The sequence below is a fragment of the Phaethon aethereus genome, assembly GCF_964289735.1.
Source record: "Phaethon aethereus genome assembly, chromosome: 1".
NCBI lineage: Eukaryota > Metazoa > Chordata > Aves > Phaethontiformes > Phaethontidae > Phaethon > Phaethon aethereus.
In genome coordinates, this window is record NC_138575.1 from 213,824,981 (window position 1) to 213,847,310 (window position 22,330).

The 22,330-nt window shown below is 39.5% G+C and overlaps 1 protein-coding gene across 3 annotated transcripts in view; it reads left to right on the plus strand.

Moving 5' to 3' along the window:
• Positions 1–22,330, plus strand: part of GRM5 (glutamate metabotropic receptor 5) — a gene marked incomplete at both ends in the record, with an annotated part of 282,842 nt that overhangs the window by 256,380 nt on the left and 4,132 nt on the right. The window contains 3 exons of one of the 3 annotated variants that reach the window (XM_081997025.1): positions 952–1,891; positions 16,380–16,475; positions 18,040–18,201. In XM_081997025.1, coding sequence (XP_081853151.1) covers positions 952–1,891; positions 16,380–16,475; positions 18,040–18,201 — 1,198 coding nt within the window. The remainder of the gene's footprint in view (positions 1–951; positions 1,892–16,379; positions 16,476–18,039; positions 18,202–22,330) is intronic. The other 2 variants (XM_081997027.1, XM_081997026.1) reach the window with 2 other exon arrangements.

Genomic DNA, 22,330 nt, shown 5'->3' on the forward strand with positions numbered 1-22,330 from the left:
TTAAACTGCCTTTATTTTGACCCATGAGTTTTTCCATCTTTTTTTCTCTCTGCCCTGTCCTGCTGAGGAGGGGAGTCATAGAGTGGCCTGGTGGGTACCTGGTGTCCAGCCAACCCACCACACCTATCCACGCTTTACAGTGCAAAAAGAAAGGAAGGATGGAGGTGGGATGCCAGCAACAAGTTTTCTGCCAGCTTTTGCTCCTGTCCATTGATCTGCACACTGTGGAACGAAAAGCTTCTTTGACTTCTTACGACATGCATACATAGAACAACTTATTAAAACGTATACACGGACTGAAAACCAAATGTCCTTAGATGGGTTGCACTGCTAATTCAGTTTTGACACTATTGAATTCAGTTTGATTTCACAAGTTAGATGAGGGTTTAATTCCTCAGAAGTCTCAGAAGGATGAATGACAGATAAAACAGGTAGCATATCTGAGAAAGAAACACTCTCTTTTTCTTGGTAGCTACAGTCTGTAAGATTCCTCTCTGTAATCATTAAAGGAGTACCAATATCCTTCATAGTGCACAATATAATTAGTAAGATTGACATCTGGTCCTTTCAGTGCATATAGTATGCAGACAACTCTGAAGCCTTTTGCACTGAGGTGCTGCGACTTGATTCTGAAATTTGTTCATAAATAACTATATTTAAAAGAACTTAAAAGGAAAATTCCACTGTGAGAGGTGACTTTATCTTAATCAGCTTGGCCATTTTTTCAGTCATCATGTTATATTCAAGATAAAGTGTATTACTGAAATAAGCTGTCACTGAAATGTATTTATTGTGCCATCATATTAACATAATCTTAGCCTACTCTCATTATAATGGCATCTTCCTGAAAGACAAAAAGAAGAGGAATATCAGGAAAACCTGTAACTATATCATTAAAGACTCTCACTCTCATATACTTCAGTTTACCTTCTTTTTTTTCTTTTCCTGTAGGTTGTGACCTCATCCCAGTCCAGTATCTCAGATGGGGTGATCCTGAACCAATTGCAGCAGTTGTTTTTGCATGTCTGGGTCTGCTGGCCACCTTGTTTGTTACAGCTATATTCATAATGTACCGTGATACTCCAGTGGTCAAATCATCCAGCCGAGAACTTTGCTACATCATTCTAGCCGGCATCTGCTTGGGCTACTTGTGCACTTTCTGTCTCATCGCAAAACCTCAACAGATTTACTGTTACCTTCAACGAATTGGCATTGGCCTCTCCCCAGCTATGAGTTATTCTGCTCTAGTAACTAAAACCAACCGCATTGCAAGAATCCTGGCTGGAAGTAAGAAGAAAATCTGTACGAAGAAACCTAGGTTCATGAGTGCCTGTGCCCAACTGGTTATTGCATTTATCTTGATATGTATACAATTAGGCATCATTGTTGCTCTCTTTATAATGGAGCCACCAGATATAATGCACGATTACCCAAGCATCCGAGAGGTCTACCTGATTTGTAACACCACCAACTTGGGTGTTGTAACTCCCCTTGGATATAATGGATTATTAATTTTGAGTTGCACCTTTTATGCATTTAAGACAAGAAATGTCCCAGCTAATTTCAATGAAGCAAAGTATATTGCCTTTACAATGTATACCACCTGCATAATTTGGCTGGCTTTTGTGCCAATATATTTTGGAAGCAACTACAAGATAATCACCATGTGTTTCTCGGTGAGTCTGAGTGCCACAGTGGCCCTCGGCTGTATGTTTGTGCCCAAGGTCTATATCATCCTTGCTAAGCCCGAAAGAAATGTACGCAGCGCATTCACCACATCGACTGTGGTCCGCATGCATGTAGGGGATGGAAAGTCATCTTCAGCTGCAAGCCGCTCAAGCAGCCTGGTGAACCTGTGGAAAAGAAGGGGATCATCTGGTGAAACCCTTAGGTAAAGTTTGCTAATGTGGGAGTGTGGGAAAGCAATTATGATCTTCTGGGAGTTACTAATAGTGGAAGGACAAAGGGAAATAGATTAATTCCCTTTGCCTCTGCACTGGGAGAGGAGTGAGTCCCGTCTCACACATCTGTAACAGTTTTGGCTTTGATTTAGTCAAAACACTGTGCAAAAACAGAGGACGGAGCAATGGGCAAACGATTACAAGGCTGGAAGTACTGGCTGTGTCAACTGTGCACTTAATGTAGGGAGGGAAACAAGATCTTAGGAGGAAAAAACGAACAAGAAATGTAACTCATTGCCGTGTCCTGAATGCACCCATTTACAATCTCTTTCCCCTAAATTAATTGCATAGTGTCGGTATTTTGCCTCTACTCATAGCAGTAAGACAACAGGGTTGCTGCTAGTGCTACTTAACCAAGTGGAGTAACAACACAGGTGGCATTGTGAGCAGCCACTCTCTGGCATCTGAGGATTTGTTTCATATGGCTCTTCTGTTATATCCTTTATCTCCCATTCCCTTGATTTTCCTTTTTTATATTATCTCTTCCTGCTTGTTTTCTTTTGCCCTCACCTATCTTCTCTTCTTTACCTTTCTTGATACCTTATTCTGTATTCATCCTCCTAACTCCATCAAATTCAAATGCTCACAGGCCCCGCTCTTGGTACCCTTCCTGCCATTGAATTCCCTTGCGAGATATTTCTTTGTTTCTTCCCAAGGAATTATTTGAATTCAGTGATTATGAAGAGAACTTGTATGTTCAGTATATAAAAATTATTTTCATCTTTTGATCCATTTCACTTTTGATACGGGTGTTATGGGGATGATCTGGGTTATTTAACTGCTGGTATAAACAAAGAATTCTACCGATATGACAGTGTGGAGAAACAGTTTTGTCATTCCACAGGTATATATGTCTAGCCTGGAAGTGACAAGGAGCTAAATTTTCCCCTCACTGAAACACATGTGGATTTTAGGATTGATAATATGAGTATTTCCAGACACACGTTGTTCACAACTGGAGTTGGCATGGAACGAGGGCAATTTGTACTTCCATTTTCGTGTAAAATGCAATTTAGACTTCAGGGAGGATTTTATTAGTAATACCTGCAGGACGGATTATGCCAAAGTGATGATTTGTTTCTGTCAGATTATTACTAATGCTTCTCTTTCAGTGACTTTGAATTGGTACAGAAATGGCCAGTCTATTACGAGATATTTTATACTTATGATCAGTTAATGATGGTGTCTTCCAGTTCCTTTCCAGGTGCAGATTAGGATGCTGTTTTAAAATGATAAATCCTTTATCAGCTTAAGCGATGGTTAGCTGAAGTGTCCTTTTCTACAACTCCTGTCTGTATGCCTGAATGACCTGAGGTGTTCAGGTTAGAAGCCCTATAACCACTTCTGGGACAGCTAAAAGAGTCATTCTTCATAACATGTCCTCAGTAGGAGGGCATTCTTCCTCTTTGAGTTCATTATTATTTTCCCTCACTTTTGCTTCAGAGCTCATTTGCCTTCTCACAATTTTTTTACTCGACAAGATGAAGTTATAGATGATCTTGGTCTTGGGAAGTATTTGTTTGTCATCCATTAAGGCCATTTTGAAAGATACTGCTCTAAAATCTTTGTTTTGTTCTGAAAAGTAAGGAGTGTACCCTGCTATTAAATATACTAAAAGACAAGGTGTATTTTCTTCTTTTTGAGGACTCTGTTTCCTTTCGTTTATACCCCTCAATGTGTAAATAAAACCTGTGGTAGATAGTTATTAGTAGAATGTAATAGATCATCATCAGCAATGACTTCTTTTTCAATGGCACTATCTTGGAAATGTCTTCCAACCTGAGGAACATTACAAATGCCCAATATGTGTGTGTAAGAATGAAAAAGGCAGCACAAAGCTGATATATTGACATATTTGCCTAGATATGAAGAACTAGAATATTTCATTTGAAACTTGGAGAAAAACTTCAATGTCATCATCAGTGTTCATGAACACATAAAACTGCAACAAAGGCGACACTCCTAATGCATGTGTCCTTCCTCAGCTGTGATGGTGCCAGAGAGTTTAGCAGTGCTCAGTCAATATGTGTCTGAAGGGTCTAGGAATCCAAGAGCAAATTGATTCCATCGATCGTGGGAAATTCTCTCTAAACAATGCCTATTTTGTTGAACGAAAGAGAACAAAACAGAGTCCTGAAATGTGCTGAGTAAATTTAAAATGCTCAGGACTTCACCTATGTCTGATACCACCTCCAAGAAAAAACAGAAAACCACTTTCAGCTTCAATTCTGCTTACTGTAGTTTATGAGCAAACAGAATCCGACCATTTTACTTAATATTCAAACATTTAAAAAGTCTTGTTGCACAAAGTAATATGTTTCAACATATTACTCAGTACAATGCTGAAAAGCTTGTTTGGATAGTTATTCAAGTAAACACTGAAGTACTCAGAATGAAAGGAAATATGCACTAGAGCTACATGGCATTATTTAAATAGCTCAGAGGGTTTTATTTAAAAGAGAGTGAATCACTGTCAAATTTCAAAGAAACACGTTATTTAAGCCACCAGTGCATAGAGGGTCCCCTATCATTAGCATTTTGCTTCTTGACACTAATTTAGAGCACAGGGTAGTATTGCATCAAATCGTTGTCAAACAGATAATGCCAATGCTCCATTCAGAGCTTTCACATCAGCTGCAAAATGACAGATAACAAGACTGCTTTTGCCTAAATAAAGCAATGCATCTGTTAGAGTCCTAAATGACTTTTTGCACAGGGTGTCCTTCAATTAAGAAAACTCAGGCAAGCTGTGGATATGTGTTGGAATGAATCTTCATGTACTGAAAGGAGAGAATCTTCTCTCCTGTAGAAGAGAGTTAAGACTATTCATTACCTAATGAAATGAAAACCACTTCATATAGGGTATTGTGATTCAGCAATACTCACCAAAATATATTCTACCCTCATTTAAAAGTGGGGCTAACAAACGAGACATTATCAGAAGCGACTCCACAAAGAAAAATACAGAACACCACATAGCTGGAGAAAAAGCCACACAACCTGTGTAGAGAGGCATCTGGACCTTCTGCTTCCAGTTATCCTATTTCATAGGGACTAGGAAGGCCATAAACAAATTGAGCAAATCTTACCTTAAGGTCCCAGGAAATATTATCACATATGCTACACAGCCCTTTTGCAAGAGTCCAAAACACATATATAAAGACTGTATATTTCTGCTGCAAGAGCTGCTACCATGGTATTTCTCATCAGGACAATACACCAACAGGTCTCAGTCATCCTACCTTGGCCTCGGGGTAGAGCAGATGTTCCAAAGTTTCTCTTACCTTTATAATATCTTAGCCCTGGATTTCACACAGTAATTTAAGGACTGTAGATGTCTATCTCTTCTGGAATATGCCTTTAAATGGCCCAAATTCCACATGCTCCATTTTCCAAGCTTGCATATACTGACCCTTTAAACATATGCATCTCCCTCCATCTACCTATAGAAAAGCAAGTCTTTTAAAGCAGATAATAAACTGTTCTGAGTGACCAGCGAAGTGTTAAAAATGGCCCTAAACACTGCCTCTCCCACACATATGTTATAAGCAAGTCTTAACAATCCTACCAATATTTTTCTCTCTGCCCTTTAAATTTCTCCCTCATCTTCACAGTGCAGCCAATGTTCCTCCTCTCCAATTCTCCCACAGTTGGCTGTAGATGCCCCAGTGATTCCTGCCCTCAGTTGTTTCTTTTGGAGGTCTCAACCCACCTTCAAGGTTCCTCAGTTGCTTCAGCAGCAAATTCTGCACTGTTCCAGCCTGTAACAAGTTATGGGAAAATCAAGAGGAACTTGGCATCCTTCTGTAGAACAAGCTGTGACCTGGACACAAACAGTAGAGCTGTTCACACAGTGAGGTGAGAACATCTGAAAGAAGAGTGAGGTCAGAAAACACTATTGCTATCCCAATGTAAGGCTCTCTGCTTGGAGATTAGAGGCTTAGTTCATATGTATCCCTCTTTATTCATTTTTGCAGCGACAGTGAGAGGCAGAAGAAAGGAATTAGGCAGCTAAAGTGTTTTTTAACTGCCAGTTGGCCATTTTCCCTGTGATGATGTAGGACTCATTTAGGTTTCTTCTACTATATTCTCAAAAGACAGAAGCTGGTAGGTGCCCAGTACAGGCCAAAAGTACTCTCCTGAAACAATACAAGATAGATAATCATCTTCTAACTGAGTTAGGATCGCTGAAACTAACTATTCATTTAAGCAAAAGCAGTATTTTCATTCTGTGACCCAGGCAGGTAGAGATGATCACTCGACAGGAAAGAATCATCACCCGTCAGATAATGTTAGCCATATTCAAGATAGACCAAATGTTTGGGGTACTGTGCATAATTACTCCATATAAATGGGAACAGCACAGTACAAGACAACAGACTAAAGATGCACATCAATTCCTGCACCTTATCATAGACATTTATCCACAGCAACTCACAAATCTCATTGAGATTAAAGCATAACGGCCCAGTGTGGCAACGATGCTTTATTCCACCTGGATTTATTACATGGTGCAGTATTTCCTAAGTAATTAAACATAAACTGTGGCTGTCAAAACAAATTAACTACTCATTTGTTTTTTAATATATTATCTTGTCCTCTTAAGAAGTTTGTCTACCACTGTGTGATTGCAGAACTGGTCATTGCTCTGTGTACACCTGTAGAAGCCATAGGACTGGCAGCTTTCATTCAGGAATGGGGATCCCTTGCTCTACTGAGCCAACACTCCCCCTCAGGTGAACCACAGAATTTTTATTGTATAAAGCACTATTATTTTGTTTTATCTTGCTCAACTCAAAGGTGCTCACACATCCATCTGAGAATCAGGTGTCATTTGGGAGCATTTTTTCTCCCTCTCCAGCACTACACTAGTACAGTAGAAGCTGCTTGAGGGACCAAGTGCCTTCCTTGCACAGGCATCAGAAAAAGCATTCAGGTGTCCAGGCTCACATGCTGTTGAATGCCATTCCCTACCTCCTGTGAGGAAAAGATGATAAGCAAGGTAGATTTTTCCACTGGACTGGATCCAGCCCTGGATTACTAGTGGCTATAATTAGTGTTTACATCAGACAGTCCCAAACTGTGCCATAATGAAGTATTTTGGAAACAGGTGTCTACCATCACACTGTGTGCTCTGTTTTCTGTAAGGAACAGCTGGTTTTCCCCCCTTATCTGTTCTCTGTCTTTTTTCCTCTTATGACTGACTATATCTGTTTTGTTACAATTCAAGCAGGAGCCATTTTGATCCACAAAATAAGAAAAATATGCTTGGATCAGCCTAGAAGCTGCCATTCATGGTTTAAAAATATTGCAGTCTAAATATTATATCATGCATCACCCCATCGTATCTCTGCATTAAAATATTGAGATGGTTTTTTTCAGAAGCCTGAATTGAAATTTCTCAAAAAAAAATCTCTTTTTTCCTCAGGAAATATTTCAAACATTCCTACTAACTCTGAACCTGATTGAGATCCATTTAAAACACTGAAAAAACAATAAACCAAAAATTTCAGGCTTGAACTTAACTTGACCAATCTTAGCTGTTAGAACTTCTTCAAGGTCTGACCTCTTCTATGTTGCATTATTAGGAAAGGGCCGGGAAGACATTGAGTTTCCAGACTGAGGGGAATCCCCATCAGAATAAATCTCTGCTGCTGTTACACACACCATGCCGAGGGGCTCCAAGGTGCAGTCCACGCAATTCCCATTGCCCAGATATCAAATTTTGACCGGCTGGAAGTCACGTCCATGAATAAGTGGATAGATTTGAAGCCATGGCCATCAAGCTGTGATCAAATGTTTTTCGAATATGTGTGTGCGTTATCAGCATGAGGATTTCAGATGTAAATGTGAGAGATTCAAACTCCCTGTGCCTCAGGAAGATAAGCTGCCTGAGAGACGAAACAGGGGTGTTATTTGACACGGAGCTTTCAGTCCTGTAAAGAAGACAGAGTACAATAAAAACTGAGGGAGTTTTATGGAAAGCTCAAGCTGTCTCACATTCCTCACGTGTACGCCCATTGAGAAAGGTACTGATCATGAGTTTCCGCCACAGCATATTCTATTGGGACACATTTCTTATAGTACAAGTGCCAATTTTGTCTTCATTTATATGCAGCCTGAGCATTTCTTTGACACATTTTGAATGATGATAAAAGAACACTACACTCTTCTTCCAAACTAATTTGTAAAAACTTTTTGCTTACCAGACTTTGTCAGGACATGGGTTAGAGGTTCATACTCACAACTTTCACAAAGGGCTAAGATACTCTTGGTCATCTGATTGGTCATGTGGTATACTAAGAATAATACTCCATCAGGTCCATTGCCTGGCAAAACAAAGGAAAACACAGCTTTCCCAATGCATAGAATAACAGCCACAGACTTCATAAAAATCATTGATTCTGCAGTTTCTGCAGGTAGTTGCACTGGTTTACTCATAGAAACATGAAATCGAATATAGAAGAGGTTGTAACCTCATGATACTGAGCTCAAAACTGGTGTATCACCTCTTGTACAGAGTTATACCAGCAGCCTGTCAGTTATGCCAGCATGGATTGCCTTCATCTGGAGCCTGGTGGAGCCATCCTGTTTTGTATAAAACAAGCATTGATTGGAAAAGGCAGAGAGTTATTTTCTAGCCCGGTGAAAAGAACAATGATTTTTTATATTAGACAGTGTCAGAGGAGACTATCCAGCCTGGGTCTCTTGTGCGCCACAAGTGCTCCATCCACCAGGCTTTTATATTAGCTTTACACTAAAAGACCTTTACAATTCTGGTTTTATTTCACTTGCAAAACAAAAAGGGATTTTTTTTTTTTTTTTTTAAATCTGAAGTTTTATAGAACAGCCAAATACTTCATCGGTGACTTTTAGTTTTTAAAATCAACTCATGTGTGTACGGAGAACTAACCAGGAGATTATCGAAGAATGTGAATCAGGAGAAGTAATGCTTAAGAAGTGACATTATAGAAATGACCAGCACCATCCTTGAACTGTAGCAGTGACCAGCTTTTAGCCATCGCTTATCTCAGTGAAATAAATCCCAGTGGAAGATGAAAAGTTAAATTGCTGCACAAAACAGGACCAGAGATTACTGTAAGGCAAAAGATGTCACTGAGAAATCATCATGTACCAAAAAATAAGTTAATTTCTACAGATGCTATTTAAGGGGACCATTAACTACAAGATGCATGAGAATACTTAGATGGCTTATGGCTTTGTACTATGAGATGATGGCAAAAAAGTGAAGGGTAGGCTTCTTACATGATGTAATGTCATTAGAGCAAGTAACAATTTACATGAGGTGAAGGTTTGGCTCAATGGGTATTGTTCTTACGTAAAAAAACCAAAACCTAACCATAGCGATACAACAAGATATTATTTGTTTGCTTCATAGCCTTGCTAAAAAAAGATTTTTGATGCATGCAGGAAAAAAAATTGACTCTTCAGAGGAAATCTTTATCCTTTTGACTGATTAGTCTGCATTTATTAATGAATCAGTTCCCAGATAGATCATTTGGAGATATTTTATTCTAATATGCTACAAAAATTTAGATTGAGAGGTTACTGAACTGTTTGAGTCCTTTGGTTTTTCCATAAATAATTTAGTCTTGGTGTCTTTTTGGACAAGCTTGATACTGTGATTAATTATACTTCAAATATTGTGCAATGACTGAAGAATATTTTATGAAACTCGGTGAAAGGTATTAGGTCTGAATGATTTTGATAAATTGCTGCTAAAACACTCCATCTCTATAATGAATTTATATTCTTGAATGCCCTGATTATTTTTAATTTGTGTACAGTGTTAGTATTGTGGTTTTGAATTTTACCCTCAACTTAAATTTAATTAAAATACTGATTGATTGATTGATTGATATAAATTGTTTGGCTGCATTAACTAAAAACATGTATTCAAGCCTAGTTTTTCAAATTATTTATATTAATTCAGCATCCTCATCATTTTGAACAAAATATTGTAACTGAACTCTGCAAATTAAATTATGTTGTGAACAGTTCCCTGCCTACTGTTACACAAATATGCTCTAGATTGCAAAATGCAGTCTTGCTAGTATACTACAAAAAAGAAAAGAAAGGAACAGTGCAGATGAGACCCAGCGATTTGATTCTTTTTTAGAGGAAGAAAGAGCTGAGGAGGAGTTTTCTATTTTTTAACAGCCATGTCTACCTCTTTTACCCTTTTTTCATCTTCAAGCTTGTCTCTCAAAATTCTGGTGACAAATAAATGTCACTGTATACGATATCAAAATTGTCCCTATCAGTCATGCTGAAAAGCACCCAGACAAGCCATGCAGATGGTCTCATGGCCATTAGCATGTATGATGTAGATCCTGTTGCAAACTACCATCTGACATCAGCACAGGTTTGGCTACCAAAGGAACTTCTGGTTCTTTACAGAGCAAATTTGATATGAACTGACATTGTAAATAACTTGACAAACAGCAGACTAGGGCATCCACCCTCCTTCCAAGGTCCAAACAAGACACGACCCAGTCTGCCACTATGGAAATAATTGTATGGATTATGAAGAATAGTATTTGTACTTAAATACTGAAAGCTGGTGTGGACTGTTTCAAGAGTAGGAGTTTCATCTGACTTAGGACTGCATTTCGTTACAGAGGTTTTTTAGTAACTGTGGCGGAAATTAAAGGCAGATGTCTGTTAAAACCTATAAACACAAAACTCACTTTTAATCACAACACTAATTATTTTTCATATTTCATTCTTTACCATTTATGCAGAAATCTTCACACACATATTGTCTTACCTGGTTTAAAACCAGCCTTAATTCTGCTGCTATGAAATGCAAGTTCTTCATAATTTCTTAATATCAAGACCAAGTAATATTGCAGGTGAAAAATACTACTTGTACGTAAGATATGACAGTTAAAGGTGGATGGCTTTGTAACATTCTCTTCGCTAGGTAAAGAACTGGCTGGATGGCCGAGCCCAGAGAGTTGTGGTGAACGGCGTTAAATCCGGCTGGCGGCCGGTCACAAGCGGTGTTCCCCAGGGCTCGGTTCTGGGGCCGGTCTTGTTCAATATCTATATAGATGATCTGGATGGGGGGATCGAGTGCTCCCTCAGGAAGTTTGCAGATGACACCAAGTTGGGTGGGAGTGTTGATCTGCTGGAGGGTAGGAGGGCTCTGCAGAGCGATCTGGACAGGCTGGATCGATGGGCAGAGGTCAACTGCATGAGGTTTAATAAGGCCAAGTGCTGAGTCCTGCATTTGGGTCACAACAACCCCATGCAACGCTACAGGCTTGGGGAGGAGTGGCTGGAGAGCTGCCCGGCGGAAAGGGACCTGGGGGTGCTGGTTGACAGCCGGCTGAACATGAGCCGGCAGTGTGCCCAGGTGGCCAAGAAGGCCAACAGCGTCCTGGCCTGTATCAGGAATAGTGTGGCCAGCAGGAGTAGGGAAGTGATCGTGCCCCTGTACTCGGCACTGGTGAGGGTGTGCCTCAAATCCTGTGTTCAGTTTTGCGCCCCTCACTATAAGAAGGATGTTGAGGTGCTGGAGCATGCCCAGAGAAGGGCAACGAAGCTGGTGAGGGGTCTGGAGCACAAGTCTTATGAGGAGTGGCTGAAGGAACTGGGGTGGTTTAGTCTGGAGAAGAGGAGGCTGAGGGGAGACCTTATCGCTCTCTACAACTCCCTGAAAGGGGGTTGTGGTGAGGTGGGTGTTCGTCTCTGCTCCCAATCCACTAGTGATAAAATGAGAGGAAATGGCCTCAAGTTGCAACAGGGGAGGTTTAGACTTGATATTACGGAGAGAGTGGTCAAATATTGGAACAGGCTGCCCAGGGAGGTGGTGGAGTCACCATCACTGGAAGTGTTCAAGAAACGTGTGGACATGGCACTTCAGGACATGGTTTAGTGGGCATGGTGGTGTTGGGTTGATGGTTAGACTTGATGATCTTGAAGGTCTTTTCCAGTCTTAATGATTCTGTGTTTCTGTGTTTCAGCAATCTGTCCAAGTTTCAGGCATAAGAACATTAAAAAGACTCTGTAAAATTGATGTAAAGCAAAAAGACAGTATTGAATCAATACACTGTAAAGTTTTCTGAATCCACTCCTCTCCTCTCCTCTATTATTTTCATCTTTCAGAGCTTTCAAAAAGTCTTGCTTCATGTTTATTTCAAAATAGCCAAAATGAGTGGTGTGAAATAATTACCTGCTTTGATTAGTGTTAACTTGCAGGAAAAAGCTTGATTCAGAAAGAGTTTTATACACCTAATACCATTTTCGGTATCTCAGACCAAAAACTGGATTCCCACTAATTAACATGGATCTTAGGACTTAGTCAGTACAGTGCTGAACTTAAGTCCCCAATACACAATTAGCCATTGCCCTACAATGAGATTTGGCTGTACAACCCCTCTCCTCTTAAGTGTTTCTGTGGAAACATCACTTCTTCCACCCTTACAAGGTATAGTTTCCTCAGGACATTACTCCTGTGTTGTCTAGAGAGCTACTGTCTTCCTCTGGGTCTGAACAGTGCCAAGCACACATTTGGTGCTCGATAATTAATAACATGAGATTGCATTTGAAATATAGATTGATGACAGCTCTCCGTTGCCAACACAGCAAATTACCTTTGCTTTGCATTGTGTTATAAAAACAAAAGATATCTCAAGATATCTTTCAGTTAGTTAAACTTTTTACTGAAAAAGAAGAGAAAAAAAATGTATGTCTAAGAGTAAAAACCGGTTTCTAATTGCTGGGATTTTTTTTCAGAAGGCAGATTATTTGAAACAAGTATTTTTTGCTATTGCAAGCACTTGTCTTTTGGGTAGTCTTTCTCAACCAGTGTAATGTGGACATTTTAACAGAATCTGTGTAGTACTACCCCCATTCTACCCACAGACTATTTTTCAAGGATTTGATTACATCTTTGACCAAGCTATACAGAAATATGGGTTATGGCACACCTTCTAGGTCTGGCCCACCAGCATCCTCCAGATAGGGGATATACTACCATATGGAATGGACTGCTGGCCAAGGTATCCAAGACCCTCTACATGGAAACCAGGAGAGAGCAGGGTTTCTACAGCACTGTAGTGGAAGACTGTTGGTCTCATTCGGGGTGATGATTCCCATATTTCCCCTTTATTTTTCATAGCATCCATTATTTTTGGTCTACAAGAGGAGTTTTGTTGGAAGGTGAAGAAGGCAAGGAAAAGGTCTAACTGTCCTTCAAACCTGAGCAGTCACGCTTGTGTTTCCTGCCATGTATCACATGTACATCAAGTTCACTAAAAGCCAAGGCAGTACAGACATGGTTTCTCTCAGCCCAGGAGTAAGTTTTTTTGCCTCTGCTGATCCCTTCTGGAGAGTGCAGAGTACTGCTGTGTAAGACAGAGTGGTGTGACCAAGTATTTGGCAAATGGACAAGCGCAGCAGTGATTGAATAACTGGGAATTGCTTCCCAAATTTCCTGTCACTGATCAACACTTATAAAATATATTAGTATGTATTATTAAGCATTTTTCTTAAGACAACTCAGTCCTGTGCAGAAAAATTACACAGCCCACAATGGCATGCCCGAAGACCCCAAAGAAACACTAAAAATCACACAAAATCTTTTAAATCCTTCAACAGAATTTAGTAGCTGCCTTTCTGCACAGAAGCAAAATCTTTTCTAACCAATGCATAGTCCTGGAATTGACAGTGAGAAAATAAATTTATTCTTGCAAATACTGCTCACACTGTAGTGTTTTATGCCTCCTCCATATACCAGCTGAAATACCAAATTAATTTTCACACTAGCATTTTTTATGGTGACTGCAAAGAAAGGTTCAAGGGTTTTTTTCTCCCCTTAGATTAAATCTTTTAAAGCAGTTCTTTGTTTTAACAACCAGGAAAGGGACACTTTTCTAGTGCAAGATACTCTGAGGCAAAATCATGTCCTTTTTCTGCTCTGAAAGCTGAAAACCCTTATTATGCAGAACCTCTGGTGTGCCTTTCCAGAATGGTCACCCAAAGAACTTCCATGTGGTGGTTAGATGCGCTTTCCACACTAGGAGGGTTGACTACAGTTTGGTCACTGTTTTCATAGTTACATGGACATTTAGCACTGAGTGAGTGGCTGTGGAGCAGTTTCAAGGCTTTAAGGCGTTCTGTGACAACATGCTATTTCTGAGGATGTAATTTGCTCTTCAGTGGATGGAAAAACTTGAGAGATTCACAGTAGTCTCTCTGCTGATTGTCACGGTAGTGAAATTTATGCTAATGACTGGGGAATGGGAAATCTGGGGGGGGGTGTCTTTAGCTGGGTCACATGCATCCTAACCAGGGGTTCTTCAGGATGGAGTCACCAAGGACATTTACCTCTTGTTTCCTTCCGTTGGCTTCTTTTTAATGTTCAGTTTATTGTGAGTATTTAGAGTCTTGAAATTCCTTCTCTTAATCTTGACTTTCTCTCCGTGTTGTTGGGCACAGAGTATCTCTTCTGCTTATCGGGTCTAAATGTAACCGTTGTTTCCTTCCTGCTCTTCCTAAACTCTACTTTCTTTGATGTCTAACACCCACACCCTAACTTTATTTCCTTTCCTTTCCTGTGAAGATTTTACATTCTTTTCCCTTTGCGCTCTCTCTCTGGTTACCCCAAATTAATTTGCATGATCCAGTTTGACTTCCTTTCTATTTTTCAGTGAATTTATCTACTCTCTAAGCCCTCCACTTTTTCCTCTGCTCTAGGAATCGACTTCCATTTAAAATGTATGTGTCCTGCACGAGCTTCATGCTTATCTGGGAGCACTGCATATACCGCACTCTGGATTGCCTTAAAACCTTGGTATCCAGTCCGCAAAGCTCCTGTTGTTCCTCCTTTCAGTAAGGTTATAATATGTAAATGAAAGGACTTCTCTGCACTGAGCACACCTCATTTTACTGTCTCCAGTTCACTCTCAGATTCACTAAGCTTCTTGCTCAGTTATTTATGCAATATACACTGCCTCTGAGGATCCTCTACAACTGCACCCAAAGTTTAGCCTTACTTTGTGTGTACTCAGGTTATTTCTCTTTTACAGGGTTGTTCTCTTCAAGGTACCTTTTGCTATCCAGATCAGGTTAACAGACAAGCAATAAATAAGTAATTTCTTCTGTAATGGTAGCAGTGTTAAAATGTACAAGCTTCCCCACAGAAGTGTGTTAAATGCCCACAATGCAGCTCGTAGCATGTGGGAATGGGATTTCACAAACTCTCTGAGAAGACATCTGCAGCCGTCTTGCACAAATTTTATTTAAACATTTAAATAGATATTTCAACACCTAGCACAAGAATTTATACAATTAGGGCAAAATTCACCACTGGGAAGAGAGCCAGCATAAGACCTCTTCAATGCTTGCACCCCAAATCAGTGCTCAGAGAGTAAACAACAACCAGGTATTATCCTGATATCCTATCCAGGGTTTAATTAGATCCTAAAGTATTAAACTGTTTATCAAAGTGAATTTTTCATCCAAGTGCAAGGTATGGTATTTAAAACATTCATAGCACTTCACTGGGCTCTAGGATTGGAGTTGATTTCACTTGACTTTATATCTCAGCAAGTCATCTAGCCTCCTTTTACTGCTAATGGAGAGAGGAAGGCCCATTCATGACATGAACTGTGAGCCCATCCAAATTGTTTATCAGGGCCTGTTGCAATAGGACAAGAGGTAATCGTTTTCAGCTAAAAGAGGGTAGATTTAGATTAGATAGAAAAAAGAAATTTTTCACAATGAGTGTGGTGAACCATTGGCCCAGGTTACTCAGAGAGGTGGTAGATGCCCCATCCCTGGAACTATCCCAGGTCAGGTTGGACGGGGCTCTGAGCAACCTGATCTAGTTGAAGATGTCCCTGCTCCCTGCAGGGGGGTTGGACCTTTAAAGGTCCCTTCCAACCCAAAGATTCTATGATTCTATGAATCAACAACACTGGTACTTGCTTTGACAAGCGGAGGAACAATCAACTGTTACAGAGATGGAGAATTAGAGAAAAGGATTATGTTAGTATTGAGAATGTGGCCACCAGCTGATTTCTCACTAATCCTTAATTTAAGTGTTGTTTCCCTTAAACTGTTTAGCCAAACATTTTGGTCTAACTCCAAAAAATATTAAAGACAAAAAGTTAGCATGTTATTTACTCTGTAGAATTTTTTAGCTCCTCCCAGACAGATATAAAAAAAGAAAATGGTGAGCACCTCTCCTGCACAGCTCTGTTTGCTTTAGCATATATCTGGGGTTTTATACAGTTATTCCACCACTCCCACGGCTGCTTTGCACTATACCACACCACTGCCACAGTAGCATTCATGTGCATGGCCCTTTGCACAGCAGCTGCCACAGAAAGCTGAGCACACAATCACTTCTCTCTGTTTGCTCCTGTTGTTGTCGTGATTTATTAGGTACAAAGGCAGGAGACTGGCCCCGCACAAGTCGGAAATAGAGTGTTTCACCCCAAAAGGGAGTATGGGGAATGGTGGGAGAGCTACAATGACCAGGTAAGCAAACAGCAAGTGGCCTTAGGGCAGTGTGATTTGTCTGTGAACAAGAGGAGCAGCCCTGGGGCAATGCCAGGCCAGATCCTCTGTCTGTAATTCCTGTGCATCCCATATAGTATGTTTAGAAAAGAAAAAGAAAAAAGAAAACACATGGCCACTGCTGATTTCTGTGTTCCATCTGACCACCAAAAAAACTCTGCACCGTGTTCATTCAAGCGATCTGAACCACGTGTCCTGTGTGATGTTGTCGTAATATGGTGCTTTGGGGAGGAGAAACCTTACGCCTGACTCATTAAGCCAGTAGAGCAGATGAAGAGGACAGCACTCAAACTGGGAGTAAGCAGAACTCCTCTGGAATGGTGGTCCCGCTGCATATTATGGGTTACATTAAGTATAATCAAAAGAGCTTTTAAAAAGAGCAGAGAAAAACTGATTGATGAAAACCTTTTCAGTATGAAAATGTTGGTTATTCTCAATCTAAATGTCTTGTGGGAAAGCGCTGAGTTTTACAGCGGTTTTAAGGAAAGGTTTCAAACTCATTTTAAACAGAGTTCAGGACATCTTTTTCATAACTTTAATTTAATTTATATATTTATTTTCAATTTTGTTTTGGTTATATATTGCATGACATTATACACCAATGTTACGATTTTAATGAATATTAAATATTACATTTTTTCAGTGTTACTGGAATAAACTGTTTCAATATGGCCATTTTGATGTTTTTGTATTGAAATATTTCAAACTATTTAATTATGTAAAATACTTGGAGATTTCAGCAATTCATGTAATTTTGAGTCCAGTCAGATTTCCAAACGTTGAACTCTCCAATGGGACAGAAAATCCATTTCTGCAGACATCTCCATTAATAAATGAATAAGCCGCATGTGTCACAGATGGTTATAAATATTTCATGAAACAATACTCTTAATAAGCATAGTATCATTGTGTTACATTCTACTACAAGTTAGAAGCATTTTGTTTACCATTTATTAAAGTATCTACTCTTTCCTTATCGACCCCTGTAAGGTATTTATAAATATAACCTTAGAGCACAGTATGACCAAATTATACGTTTACTTTTCCCAAGTCTTACACCACAGGTGTATTTTATCATTGCAGGAGGGTGTTCAGTGAAACATTTGCACAGTGTTATGTTCCCCTTGGGTACAACAATATTTACTCATGTACGTAAGGCTGTCAACTATAACACCACATAGCACACACCTGGGGGACTCCTGCTGTTTAAGTAACATCAGGAACAGTCATCGCTGAGTGTTGCACAAAATGTATACGTGCCTGTTATCATTTGTCAGCTGGGATTCTGTTTCTTGTCTGTGTGTCGTCTGGTTGGGTTTTTTCCCTACATTGCATTGCCTTCAGTGATATTTATTCTTCATTTAAAAGCTATCTGAAGTCACTATATAAGAGAATTTTGAAGAGAAGAAAAGTACATGTAAATGTCAAACAACTGTAATTTGTTGTACAGTATTCATCTCTGTTTTGCGTGGCCGAATATATATACACTTGAAAAACTTCTTTTTTATATTTTATATCTTCACAGTGAAGAATCTGTTTGCATTCCAGACTGTAATCGATCTGAGTCAAGTAGAGAGGAGAAAAAGGTTCCTGTTAAAGAGGATGCCCTAACAGTCAAAAAGACTGGAAACTCTGTCAGTCTAATAGTTCCACAGCAAGACTGTCAGCTGCAAGACCTACTCAAACAGTTAAGAACACCTGCTGCTTAAAAGGGAGTGCAATTGCATTTAATGGCTGTGTTTTGTTGTCTCCAGCCACAGTGTCCTGGCCAGTGGTCCTTGTCAAATGTCATGAGCTAAGTGGAGTTGCCACTGAATAGCCTGGGAACCTCCCAGAGAGAACGTAGATGTTGCAGAAAGGAAAGTAGGTGCCATTCTCCTGCCTCAGTAAGTATCAGACCAGTGCTACAGGTCACTGGGATGAAGTGCAGATGGAAAAAGACGGATGCAGGGGTCTGCCCATTTGTGAATAAGGAAAAAAATCTCATCATTTCACAGGACAAAGAGGTCCCATGATACTGATCAAATCCCACTTACATCCTTTCAGTCTGAAAAATGCTGTGCAAATTCATACTGGGCAGTATTGTTCAGCTCATGTTCTCAAATCCCTCATGCAATATTATTCTTGTGTTCCAAACCTACTGTGGATATTTTTCACATCAAGGCCCAACTATCTCTGTATATTGGTCTTACAAATGGCTTGGTATTTTTCAAGATGAAAAGTGACATAAAGATAGCAGTAATGGGTACACTATGTGATGTTTTTAAGGCCATTTCTCATTAAGAGAAGTTATTACTTCTGTATACTGCATCACCTGTGAGCATCGTTCACATATATCTGATAAAATCAATTATGGAATGGGATGTTTTATGAGGCTTTCAAAATCAGGCATCACAATATCATTTTTTTGTGTTTCTTGCATCATATTTTTATTCCTTATTTGATTAAATGCAGCTAATAAGAAACTGCTTAATAATTCACAGGAGTAATTTTTCTGCTGCTAAGTCCCATGTGCATAAATGCCTCTGTAATTCCTTATCAGGTATGCCAAATACCTGAAATTCCTCCAATTGTATGCTCTTGGCAGAGGATAGAATTCAAATCAGCCCTTGACTCTGGAGATACAACTGGGAGAGTTAAACCTTTTGCCCTTCCCTTTCCCTTTCCCCTCCTCTCCTCTCCTCTCCTCTCCTCTCCTCTCCTCTCCTCTCCTCTCCTCTCCTCTCCTCTCCTCTCCTCTCCTCTCCTCTCCTCATGCTCTTGATTTCAGGGTCAGGCAAGCTAATGATTCCCATTTTTCCCACTTTTCATTTTATACCTTTAGCAAATTATCAATGAAAAAAAAACAAAAAAAGTGCGTTGATGAAGCAATGTTGAAAGCAACTTAAAGCTTTGTGCATCAGGAAGCAGAACTCACAGTTCAAGACGTGGCATTGTCCTCTCTCCATCCTGTGACCAGGATGGTTCAGTGTAGCAGGGATGTGGTCAGAGATGCTTGAAGTGACATTTTTCAGATGAGAAGGGAAACCCAGCACTATCTGCCTTAACAATTGCAGTGAGGTCACAGTAATAGAGGGAAGAAGTTACTCCTGATATCAAAATCATTTATGTATTTTGGGTCATGATAATAGGCATCCTCGAAATGTTTCATTCAGACACCAGACGCTTCATTTCCCCTTCTATCCAGGCGTGCCGCTGAACCAGCTGCCCGCACTAGCATCGCTGGCGGCTGTGCTGGAGGCCGTCCGCAAAGTTTCTGTCCATCGGCTCAATCTCACTTTGTAGTTTCTTTCACCCTTAGACATTAAAGTCATTCATATCAACCTCAGCTGTGATTTTCATGGGGAAAGGAGGTATCAACAGTTCGTAGGGTAATACAAATGAATGCCCTTGCTGTTGGTAACAGAAAACTACTCTCTTTGTTTGCAAAATAATTGCAAAATATGTTGTTTACTTCCAGAACTTGGGACAGGACAAAATGAATTTTTGCCCTGTATCATTTTTCTTTTCTGTTTTGTTGTTATTTATCTCCATAGAACAAGCAACATGGGAATAATTTAAGCTAAATAACTTGAGTGATACATGACTAGTAGGCTATTTGTGTGTGGCAGAATTGGCTTTTACCCAGGGAAGCAGTTATCTAGACATGTAGAAGTTTCCTCAAAAGCTATTTAAAATGAGAGTAATAGCAACAACATAAGCAATTACAGAGGTAGAACTGACCTGGTTCAGACACCTTAAGGTTCTGTGCCCAGTATTAGACAGTCATCCAGGTTGTCCTACAGTCCCAGGAGAAACTATGACTTCTTCATACAGGTATACTGGAGTTCCTCACTGGAACCACTCATTTCATTTCAGTGTTTTTTGTATGTCGCACTTGAATTCTCCCAAGGATGAAGAACTTGGGTCACTGCAAGCAAAATGTATATTGATCTGAGATTGGCTCAAGTGACAAGACTAGAGAAGTAAAACACATATATGCCCATGCTTGCATGCACCACAGGCACACACACAGATCACCCCTTATGAAGAGTCTCTTTTTAATTAAATCTGCAGATAGCACACAAATCCTTTTCAGGCAGAGTAATTACATCATTGAGTCTTTAATAAGGTTTCAGCAGAGAACTCTAAAAGGACGACAGCTTCTTACTATCTATTTTGAGTAACAAGAGTCCTCCTTGGCAGAAAGTTGTATGGACTAAGTTAAGCACAGAAGTTTATCCTGCTTACCATTGCCAGCTGCTTCTGTGGGTAAGACAGAAGGACTTCTTCCTTAAAGACAGAAGACTGCCCTTAAGAAACAGACTTGGTCTGCACAGCCTTGGAGCAGTAAGCTAACTACATCAGCTTGTTAAAAAACAAGATATTGTTTCAAGTTTGAATGCAACACTCTACTTCAGCCATTGAAACATCTAAGCATAACTTTGCTGACAATTTTAGCTCCATAAAATTTAGATCAGTGTTCTGAAATATGAACTTTCATGCATGGACTTATAAATTAAAGAATTTGAAATTGTTCTTTATTATATTCATGTGAGGACAGGTTGCAAACAGATCATACAGGTCTCCATTAAGTTATTGTCCAGTATCTGTTTCTTGTTGTATCATTTCTAATCTGGAATTGGATACTGATACTGGTACGTGATAGAGAACAAAAATTCCCCTAAATTTTTGTATTAGTCTTTATTGGTTCCCCTTGTTTCCACCGTTGAATAATATTATGTAGTTAGACATTCTAAGCATTCTTAGAAAATAATAAATTCCATCATTTAAAAATTATTTTCCTATTTCATTTAAAGATATTAACAAGAGGATAAGTGACTTATTTTCAAATTACATATGCTTTCAGTAACTGTCCCAATACTAGTCCCTAGGCACTCATCATCAGAATTAATTTTAGCAACTTTGGATAGTTAATGAGAACGGCACCCTTGCTAAAATATATGAGTTTTCAGCTGCTCTGACTGTGAAATCCTCTTCCCATTTTTCATTCCTTCAGCATTTTGAAGGGCCTCACAAAACACATTTTCTTTAGTAACATCTGGTTAAAGAAACCTTGGTGGCAGAGCTATGCACCATCTCATAGATAATCATAGCACAGAGCAAGAAATGCTGAAACAAATCTTCTGCTACCTCAATCAAAACAAAAGACAACATTCTAGACAGTAAAAAAAAAACACGTGTAAGGGGAGAGGAACATTTATCTTAACACCTAAGTGGTTGAAAAGAAGTTAATATCCCTTACGGATACAGAACAAAGCCCTAAAGACAAAATTTAAGTGACTCTAAAAAGATTAACTAAGGTAACAAAATGAGAAACAATTCTAATTGCTATTCTGTCAGCAAGCAGACAACGGTAGAGGAAATATTTGAGATAGCAGAGACTTCAAAAGCTCTCTCATTTATACCACTTTCATTTCTTGCACGTATTATAACATGGTAAGTCCAGCAGGCTGGGAAAAAACCTAGGTATCAAAATCAAAGTAGTTTTTACTAAAGAGGCTGGAGAAACAATACGACTGGTTCTGAGGAAATCCCTCTCATAAATAAAACTGACCATAACTAACAAATAGTGAAAGAAAAGAAAAAATGTGCCATGCAAAAGGTTTTGTTTTACACAGAAAATATGGGTAGAAAAATGTGTATTCAGTGAAACTTAGCAGTGGAATTCCCTTGGGAGCTCAAAAGTGTAATTCTGCTGTTCTCATGTGAGGGAGCCAAAATCTATCTGCAAGAAAACTCCGAAATTTCACTGACATGGAGTTTCCCATCATCAAAGGGTCATGGCAGAGCTGGGCATAATAAACGTAAACAAT